The following is a 10,538-nucleotide window of genomic DNA, read 5'->3' as shown; positions in this document are numbered from 1 at the left end:
GGATGTTCTGCATCCAGGGCTGCTGTTGCCAGCTGCATCTAGCACACGATAGGCGTCATCTGACCTCCAGCATCTACGAGACGGTACTTCCGGCATTCTTCAGCAACGGGAAGCACCAGCAGCATCTCTTTCAGTGGGAGGAAGGTCAACGGGAGCCCAACTGTCTCGGGGAGCATGACCAGTGCAAGACTGGCAGCCACCAGCGTAGTCCAGAGGTACCACATGGCTTTGGAACAACTCAGTGATGGTCTTTTCCACCCAGGATGGAGATAGTGTGGTGAAGCTGTAGGACAGCTTGTAAGGGAAGATATCACTAAATCATTAACTAATTGCTCACACCTGTGCCTGCTTACAAGACTCTGACCAAAACTCTGACAAACTGATATAAGACAGAGCCAAGAGTGCAGGCAGGTCGTGGCAGGGGAGATGTGCTTTGATGAACGCTGGACTTGTAGCCTTTGCAATTATCTGCATTGCTCTCACCTTAACAGAGGGAGGTTTTGGCCAGTTCTCCTTATTAACCGTTCGGACAAGTAAAACATCTGTCTTACTTGTCTGAAGGACAAGTGGCAGAAAAAGTTAATGTCAAGCCCTGCAGATAATTCCACCATGGGCAACTGGCTACAAGAACTGAGCCGATGGACAACGGGCAATGAAATGTGGTATGTAAACCTTATGTATGTCCTTAGAAGCTATGTGAATATAAAGTCACTGCAACCTTAGATGGCTGCACCAGACCAAATGGTGGCACTATAGATCTCATCGTCACCAGTGCCACCATATGATACTAGAGCAATAACTATTGATCAAGTGGACTTTGTCTCATGCAAATAAATTATGTCAAATATTGTGATTAGTATATCTGTATAATCACATATTGTTGCCCATGTTAGGGAAAAGTGGATATTTTATTCTGTAAAATCCTGTCCTGCCGCTTGCAGTCAGCGTACTACAGCTGTGAGAGTGTATTGAAGTATTTAGGAACGCTAGTGTGGAGTGAACCAACTGAAATTTAAATCAACATGGTAATGCTTTCACTGACTGCACATAAAGGAAGATAGTTCCTACATCACAGAGGGCTGGCTTTGTTATCCAACTGTTCTTGTGTCCTTTCTGTCATCCTGTGAAACCCGTTCATTGCTGCTCGCAGGTATATTTTTTTCTGTCTAATGTCCATATTGTTTTCCACTTGGAATATTGTTCTGTTTCTCTTGAACAATGTCTAATTTCTTATTTCTCTGCTGGTCAGGGAGATGCTTTACAATTGGTCCGTCTCTCTTTTGGTAATAACCAACTCAGTTAGTTGTGAGCAAGTTCTTCTTGTTGGCGAGGCTCCCTGTGCGTTGTCAGCATTTGATGGTGCGCCTGTCTATCAATCTCTCCAGTGTTAGGTCCAGTGTTGGGTCCAGGACGGTGGGCCTCAAGGGCGGTGTGGTCACCTGCTAATGAGAGTGGCCAGTAGGGGGAGCAGTGCTGCTGTAAGGGGGGCAGAGAGGCTTGCTGCTCCTCCACACTCCATGGCATTCTCCTGCATCAGACACATGGGGCATTACAGGAGTTTCAGACCATAGAAATGAATTAATACATACACTATATATCTATATGCTTCAGACAATATTCAGATGGTCACATATATGCTTAATATCATGTTATTAAACACTCATAAACAGGCGTTCATGTACTTTCCGTGTAATCACAGAATTGTGACGCAGACGCACACATATCTACACACTGCGTACCTCGGGGTGAAAAGGATGACACGATTCTGGCCACTTTCTGTCTTTCTGAAACTTCAGCCTATCACATTTCAGAGACTCATTGTGTTCAGAGGGGTTAAGGATAGAAATACTGATGATGAACCACACCTCAGATACATTTAACTGATACTGTGGTGACCGTTTCTGCAACATCATTCTAGCATGATGAGACAACCAAACCGTAATGCACGCTTCATAAATACCTACATGTATGAGAAATGTATTAATACCTCTGACAATGAAGAAGCTATTCACGCTCTCAGAACACTAAAGTCTAAGTTCAGAGTTCACTTACAGTTAACTTACAAAACCCATCTACTTACAAAACATTTATACTAAAAAACACTCACAAAAGCTTTGTACTAAAAATACACTCAAACTTATTGAGGGTTAGTAAAGGATATACATAATTTCGATGGGATCCATAGAAACCAGGGGGGCAGAGCTGCAGTCACACTTGTTGTCCACGACAACCATGAAGAGATTACTGCTGGGAATCTGCTGAATTACAAAAGATCTGAGGGAGAGTTGAGTTGAAGGAGAAAGAAAGAGAGAGAGAGAGTTGAGTTGATTCAGTTGATGCTTTTAACATAAGGCTAGGCCCCTATTTTCTCCACTTCGTATCTGACTGACGTACCCAAAGTAAACTGCCTGTTGTTCAGGCCCTGAAGCCAGGATATGCATATAATTGGTACCATTGGAAAGAAGACACTTTGAAGTTTGTAGAAATGTAAAAATAATGTAGGAGACTAACACAATAGATATGGTAGGAGAAAATCCATCGAAAAAAAACAATGTTTTTTTTTTTGAGAGAGCCCATGCTATTACAATGGAACGTATAGGGAAATAATTAAATCTAGCTCCCAGTATGCAACTCCTATGGCTTCTACTGGGTGTCAGTAGTCTTTGTTCAAGGTTTCAGGCTTGTTTCTTCCAAAACGAGTAAGAATAATGAGTTTTACTACAGGCACACAGACTTGGAAATTCGTGTATAGTTTAATTAGATTTTAGGGTATCTGAGGATTAAATAGAAATGTATTTTGACTTGTTGAAACAAAGTTTAGGGGTAGATTTTTGGATTCCTATCTTGGCATGTTGAACGAGTGGATTACTCAAATCGATGGCGCCAACTAAAAATACTTTTTGGGATATAAAGAAGGATTTTATCTAACAAAACGACACTACATGTTATAGCTGGGACCTTTTGGATGACAAATCAGAGGAAGATTTTCAAAAAGTAAGTGAATATTTGATATTTAAATTTGTGAATTTATGAAACCTGTGCCGGTGGCAAAATATTTTGATGTGGGACGCCGTCCTCAAACAATCACATGGCATGCTTTCGCTGTAAAGCCTACTGTAAATCGGACAGTGCAGTTAGATTAACAAGAATTTAAGCTTTCAACTGATTGAAGAAACTTGTATGTACCTAAATGTTTAATATCCATAATGTTTATGATTATTTATTTGAATTGCGCGTCCTCCAGTTTCACCGTAAGTTGTCCCGCTAGCGGGGCGCCTATCCCAGAACTAATGCATGAAATTACCCTGTATTGTGTATACACCATCAACACACAGGTTAAGTGAGTTTATCGGTCCCTAATACACAGGTAAGGGAACTGTGTTACAAGTACCTGGCACAGCCCTCACAGTCGATGTTTCCCGTGGTCTCTTTGATGGTACACTCAGAGACGAAGGCAGGGTACTCCGTGTCACATGGCACCATCATGATCTTACCCCTCGACCTTTGGGCTGGAAATCGGACATGTAAATGTTAACATAATAAAGACACGAAAGACTCACACACACACATGCATGTGTGCAAGCACTCACACACACACACACACACACACACACACACACACACACACACACCTCAAGGTATATTCTTGCACACACTGACCTTTGACTGAGAGATCAACATGCCACCAGCTGTAAAGGTTGAACTCCAGCAGGAAACTGATGAGGAAAACACAAACATACATTGATATAATAATACAATAATATGTACTGTGGTTGATAATCAGTGCATCTCATTTTATCGTATCAAGGTGATTATTTTATTATTCTCACATGACAAGTTTGGTCAGGAGCCATTTCACCATGGAGAAGGGCTGGGAGAGAAGACATTAAATAATTAGCATTGACTGGATGTATGTAAGTCTGATGAGTAGTTTAGGGACAGTACGTACACGTGATAATATTTAGGGGCAGTACTTACATGTGAAAATATTTAGGGTCAGTACTTACATGTGATAATATTTAGGGACAGTACTTACATGTGATAATATTTAGGGACAGTACATACATGTGATAATATTTAGGGGCAGTACTTACATGTGAAAATATTTAGGGACAGTACTTACAAGTGATAATATTTAGGGACAGTACTTACATGTCAAAATATTTAGGGACAGTACTTACATGTTATAATATTTAGGGACAGTAGATACATGTGATAATATTTAGGGACAGTAGATACATGTGATAATATTTAGGGACAGTACATACATGTGATAATATTTAGGGGCAGTACTTACATGTGAAAATATTTAGGGGAAGTACTTACATGTGATAATATTTAGGGGAAGTACTTACATGTGATAATATTTAGGGGAAGTACTTACATGTGATATAGAGCGTGCGCTGTCACTGCTGCCAGCATACTCTCTACAGAGAGCCTGGTAGTCATACAGAGTGATCCTAGAGAGAGGAGAAAATAGACCATTCATCGTGTGTGTATGTGTGTGTGTGTGTGTGTGTGTGTGTGTGTGTGTGTGTGTGTGTGTGTGTGTGTGTTCAGGGTAATGACTGTAACATGATTTCTCCTCTAACCTTTTGAAGGAGCCCATGAGAAGCAGCTTGTTCATAACAGCACTCTCCACCTCTCCAAAAAACAGCCCCGTCTGAGGAAGATGTTTATTTAAAGGCAAATACTAAGAACCAGGGGAGCTACAGGACAATACGCACACATATTTAGTATATTATTAATGGTACCTGAGAGTAGTCCTCTGTGACCAGAATAAATCCGTTGTTGTCTATAAGGTAACACTTGATGTCCTGTTAGATATAAAGAAAGGAACATTAATTCAGATCTTCAAAGCATGAAGTCATTTAATAATTCAATACTGAGAGGAAACAGAGAAAGGTCGCAGACAGTACAGACAGGAAGTAGAAAAGCTGAGACACGGACAACAGGCTAAGAAACAGGAAGTAGCATGAGTCAGTGACAGACAGCTACTGTCTGGCCTTACCTCATTATCACAGCTAATGGTGCACTTCCCATCCAGAGCAGCACACTGGATCGAATCAATAAGATTAATAAATTATTAGAATAATCCATAAAGCATGTGTCACAGCACTGGATATTGTGTGTGTGTGTGTGTGTGTGTGTGTGTGTGTGTGTGTGTGTGTGTGTGTGTGTGTGTGTGTGTGTGTGTGTGTGTGTGTGTGTCTACCTGTCTACTAGCGGTCCAGAACTTCCTCTGAAAGAAATCCAGCTTCATCTGAATCCCAACGGCTATAGTGGGTTTTAACAAAAACACAAACAGAACACAGTCAGCACACTGTACATCTAGAAGAGGAATTAAAAATGTATTAAAGAGTTTCTTCACATGTCTTCAGAGGGGGATTTATAGTTACAAGCCTATAACAGGTACAGTAGCTCTCTATGTTAGGGAGAAGTTAAGGGAGAAGTTAGGGGCTTTCAAGAGAGCTTACAAGCAACAATAGGCGACTTCCTGTCATCCAGCAGTTGTATGGCAGTGCTGGCCAAAACCACACTCTTATTCTCATTTCCTGGAGTAAAACAATAACACAGAGAAGCATAGATATTAGCCTCAATCAACAAATGTTTTGTAAATGGAAAATAACAATTCCTACTATTTCAATAGATCTTATAAAATACACTATATATTCCATTCCACCCTCAGCACCTCAGCATAATCACAGCTGGAAAACCAAGTCACAGAAACAAAAGGGAATAATCATTTTCTAGCCAAAAGATGGCGCCATACCCACAGCCTTCAGCAGGCAATAGCAACCCACAGCACTACACTCAGTGATGGAATCCCATCAGTAGTCTACAACCAGGATGTTAGAAGTGATTCTGACACAGAGAGAGGGATGTGTTCTTATGAAATAAAAACCTGTTCTGGTACTAGCACTACAGAACCTCTGGGGACAGGGATTGTTGGAGGAGGTTATAGTATTAAACAGGGGAGGTGACAGTAAAGGAGGGATATTTTACAACAGACTAAGGGATGAGAGCAGTTAGAGGAAGGTAGAGGCTGGTAGACAACAGGGAACAACAGTGAGATCCTGATCCTCTCTTTCCCTCAGTGGGAAGAAAGTGGGGCACATTAATTACAGACAGCAGTGAGAGAGATGAGCTGTACAACAACCCAGCTTCTCTAATATACAGTAGCTCACTCTCCCTAACTTGTGGTTGAATTTCATCTGTAGCCTATTTTCCACCCCCACCCCCACACCCCACTCAATAGATATCTTTAGTTAATCCTGTGTACTGTATCTCTGTGGGTTGTCATGGCGATTCAGTGTGTCTCTGATAGGTTTTACCATGACGATTCGGTGTATCTGTGTCTCTGATATAGGGTGTAGTTAGCCTCTTTGCTCAGTGAGACTTGTACATTTAACATTTACATTTAAGTCATTTAGCAGACGCTCTTATCCAGAGCGACTTACAAATTGGTGCATTCACCTTATAATATCCAGTGGAACAACCACTTTACAATAGTGCATCTAAATCTTTTAAGGGGGGGGGGTTAGAAGGATTACTTTATCCTATCCCAGGTATTCCTTGAAGAGGTGGGGTTTCAGGTGTCTCCGGAAAGGGGTGATTGACTCCGCTGTCCTGGCGTCGTGAGGGAGCTTGTTCCACCATTGGGGTGCCAGAGCAGCGAACAGTTTTGACTGGGCTGAGCGGGAACTGTGCTTCCTCAGAGGTAGGGAGGCGAGCAGGCCAGAGGTGGATGAACGGAGTGCCCTTGTTTGGGTGTAGGGCCTGATCAGAGCCTGAAGGTACGGAGGTGCCGTTCCCCTCACAGCTCCGTAGGCAAGCACCATGGTCTTGTAGCGGATGCGAGCTTCGACTGGAAGCCAGTGGAGAGAGCGGAGGAGCGGGGTGACGTGAGAGAAATTAATCTATTCTCCTGTCAGTGCAGCCGACATCCCGTACCCCGAAAACATATTTATCAGCCCCTCTGATTTACCTATTTACGTGAAACTTTTCCCGTCACAAGGCAAATCTATAATACGGAATGCCTTACAGATCGGTACGGGCTATAAAATGTGTGAACTATGGTAAAAATAAACGTTTAAATCCACATTTTCCAGAAGTCACTCCCTTGTCCCCATACTCCGTAGTAGTCGCCATGCAAGATTACCGCGTGATCTCAGCTGGCAACAAACCTTTGGCTTTAGGGTGTGTGAGGGATCAGCCGGGTCAAGTGGTCCGACTGCTCCCTCTGCTGGAGGTGGGCCGCAGTACAGCCACTACTGATGAGCTCACCTGAGGCCAATTGACTGGTTATTGTTTGTGCTCCCTGAAGGGGCAGAGGGGGGAGTGATTATGAGCCAGAGACTATGACTATGATGAATTCCAGGACAGTAGGATTCCCTGTTTGGCACCAACTGTTATTTTATTTATTTATATAATTTTTTTGATAGCCATTACCCTGGCCTTTGTTTGTACGGTCCCGGGGAGAGTTGAAAGAAGAACACCGATTACATTGTCCTTTTTGTTGAAGTCACGTCTCTGCGTCTCATTTCGTGCTGTCCCGCCTATGATTTTGTCAGTGAATAGGTACAGCCTTTTCACAGGCGATATGGTGTGAATTTGGTAAACTCTGGAAAAGTTGGATTTAAATGTTTTTTTTCACAGAGTGTATAGTCTGTAAAAGCTGGTAAGGCATTCTGGATTATAGATTTGCCTTCGGTGACAGGAAAAGTTGATCAGAAATAGAAAAACTAGAAGGCTGGTAAATATGTTTTCGGGGTTCAGGATGTCGCCTTCAGCGACAGGAGACCAGATTAATGTGTGCAGGTCTCCCAGAGCGACGGGGCTAACTACACCCTATATCAGAGACACAGATACACTGAATCTCCATGGTAACCCACAGAGATAAAGTACACAGTTAACCAAAGAGATCTATTGAGAGGGATGTGGGGAAAATAGGCTACAGATGACACTCAATTACAAATAAGGGAGAGTGAGCTACTGTATATTAGAGAAACTGTATATTGATTAAAGTAAAATGAAGTTGTATTTCAAAGACAACATAATTAAAATACAGTGCAAGTAAATGGTGTAACACTTTGTGTTAGGAGCGGGTGTGTTTCGGGTGAGGGGATTCTGGACATAGAGTAAAGGTACATTTTGTGTAAGTGTCTCCATACCTCCAAAGGGGATCGAGTAGACGAAGGTGCCGGGAACCTGCTCTGCTGCTCTCTTGTACCACAGAGGGAAGTGGTCAGCATTGAACACCCCCTCCTTATCCTCTGCCATCAGGAAGTCTCTGATGAGACACAGGAAGACATGAAGGAGTCAGAGGAGAAACCACAAGTCACTGGTGAAAGTACAAGTCACTTGTACATTGCTTTGTCCCAGTTGTTGCACTGATTTGCCAGATGCTCAGTATCGTACTCACTGATTGGATAGGTGCTCTGGGACAACAAACAGGCTGGTTCTAGAGAGGCCAGTGCATGTGCCTAGGTAAGCAATCTCCACTCCTTTGTCTGAGTTCCTGTTGGGGTGATGGTAACAAACAAACAATGAAAACAAAAAGTAAAACGTTCAGCACATTAGTCACGAGACCACAGAGTAGAGAGGATTGTGGGAAGAGGCGGGTGTCACGTCCTGGCCAGTAAAAGGGGTTATTTGTCATTGTAGTTGGTCAGGGCGTGGCAGGGGGTGGTTGTTTTGTGTGGTCGGGTATTGTGGGTTTAGGTTCTAGTTTTCTTATTTCTATGTTTATCTAGCTTTTCTAGTTCTATGTGAGTTTTGTCAATGACCTCCAATTAGAGGCAGCTGGTTGTTGTTGTCTCTAATTGGAGGCCATATTTAGCTGTGTTTCTTTTCACTGGGTTTTATGGGTGGTTGTTTCTAGTATAGTCTATGCACCTTACTGGATTGTTTTCGTCATTTGTTTTGTATTGATTAAGTGTTTTCTTTAATAAATAAGAGGATGAGCACTTTACCCGCTGTGTTTTGGTCCCCCTTCAATGCCGAGCGTTACAGAACCACCCACCAAAGAAGGACCAAGCAGCGGAGGAAGGAGCAGCAAGAGAGCTATTTGGAGTCCTGGACATGGGAGGAGATCCTGGACGGTAAAGGACCATGGCACCAGGCTGGGGAGTACCAGTGCCTGAAGGAGGAGATGGAGGAAGCTAAGAGGGAACGACGGAGGTATGAGGCATTATATCCTACATTTCAGAAGGTGAGGAGGCAGCCCCAAAAAAAGTTTTTTGGGGGGGGGGCATACGGGGAGTTGGGCTGAGTCAGTGGGGAGCCCTGACCTAACTTCCCTGGCGTACAGGACAGAGCCGTGGAGCAAAGAGGAGCCAGTCAAGGAATCAAGCGAGGAGCTTGACGCGAGATTCCGGAGAGAGGTACTGGCGGAAAGGGCACGAAGGAGCACCTGTGCTTACTATGGGGAGCGACGGAGCAAGCAAGCACCGTGTTATGCGGAGATACGCACGGTATCACCAGTGCACAGCTACAGCCCGGTGCGCTTGGTGAAAGCTCCTCACAGGTGTCATGCTAGAGCCAGCATTGAGCCAGGACCGGTGATGCAAGTTGCAAGCATCAGACCGCCGGTGAGGGTTCATGGTCCAGTGTATCCTGTTCCGGCTCCTCGTACTCTTCCTCCAGTGCATCAGCCCAGTCCAGTGCATCCTGTTCCTGCTCTCCGCACTAGCCTTGAGGTGCGTGTTACTAGTCTGGCGCCTCCAAAGCTAGTCCCATGCATCAGGCCTCCGGTGCGCCTGCCCAGTCCAGTATGTCCTGTTCCTGCTCCTCGCACTAGCCCTGTGGTGCGTGTTACTAGTCTGGCGCCTCCAAAGCCAGCCCACGCATCAGGCCTTCAGTGCGCCTGCCCAGTCCAGTACGTCCTGTTCCTGCTCCTCGCACTAGCCCTGTGGTGCAGGTTACTAGTCTGGTGCCTCCTAAGCCAGCCCCACGCATCAGGCCTCCAGTGCGCAGTCCCAGTCCAGAGCTTCCGGCGACAGTTCCCGTCCAGAGCTTCCGGCGACAGTTCCCCGTCCAGAGCTTCCGGCGACAGTTCCCTGTCCAGAGCTTCCGGCGACAGTCCACCATCCAGAGCTTCCGGCGACAGTTCCCCGTCCAGAGCTTCCGGCGACAGTTCCCCATCCAGAGCTTCCGGCGACAGTTCCCCGTCCAGTGCTTCCGGCGACGTCCTACAGTCCGGAACTGACAGAGACGGCCTACAGTCCGGAACCGACAGAGACGGCCTACAGTCCGGAACCGACAGAGACAGCCTACAGTCCGGAACCGAGAGAGACGGCCTACAGTCCGGAACTGACAGAGATGGCCTATAGTCCGCAACCGACAGAGACGGCCTAGAGTCCGGAACCGACAGAGACAGCCTACAGTAAAAAACCGACAGAGACGGCCTACAGTCCGGAACCGACAGAGACGGCCTACAGTCCGGAACCTGCAGAGACTGCCTAGAGTCTGTAGCCTGCAGAGATGCTCCTCAGCCCTGAGCCTCCAGCGACGCTCCTCAGCCAGGGGCCTCCAGC

At 45.0% G+C, this 10,538-nt stretch overlaps 2 protein-coding genes across 2 annotated transcripts; both read right to left on the bottom strand.

The window, feature by feature from the left end:
• Window positions 1-889: 889 nt before the first annotated feature.
• LOC145859527 (voltage-dependent calcium channel subunit alpha-2/delta-3-like) lies at window positions 890-3,916 on the bottom strand. Its single transcript, XM_082959108.1, has 5 exons — window positions 3,831-3,916; window positions 3,661-3,716; window positions 3,392-3,509; window positions 1,740-2,274; window positions 890-1,528 (listed from the first exon to the last, which is right to left on the bottom strand). The coding sequence occupies exons 1-4, from the start codon at window positions 3,860-3,862 to the stop codon at window positions 2,148-2,150; spliced, it is 333 nt and encodes a 110-aa protein (XP_082815234.1). The 5' UTR covers window positions 3,863-3,916; the 3' UTR covers window positions 890-1,528; window positions 1,740-2,147.
• A 435-nt stretch (window positions 3,917-4,351) lies between these two features.
• On the bottom strand, window positions 4,352-8,626 carry LOC106565323 (voltage-dependent calcium channel subunit alpha-2/delta-3). Its single transcript, XM_082959561.1, has 7 exons — window positions 8,175-8,626; window positions 5,478-5,555; window positions 5,216-5,277; window positions 5,012-5,056; window positions 4,755-4,817; window positions 4,593-4,663; window positions 4,352-4,460 (listed from the first exon to the last, which is right to left on the bottom strand). Exons 1-7 carry the CDS (start codon window positions 8,281-8,283, stop codon window positions 4,352-4,354), a joined length of 537 nt encoding a protein of 178 aa, XP_082815687.1. The 5' UTR covers window positions 8,284-8,626.
• Window positions 8,627-10,538: the final 1,912 nt, after the last annotated feature.

The sequence above is a fragment of the Salmo salar genome, chromosome 12 (assembly GCF_965601325.2).
Source record: "Salmo salar chromosome 12, fSalSal1, whole genome shotgun sequence".
NCBI classification, from domain to species: Eukaryota; Metazoa; Chordata; class Actinopteri; order Salmoniformes; family Salmonidae; genus Salmo; species Salmo salar.
The sequence above is the reverse complement of the archived record's forward strand: the minus strand, read 5'-3'. Positions and strand labels throughout refer to the sequence as shown.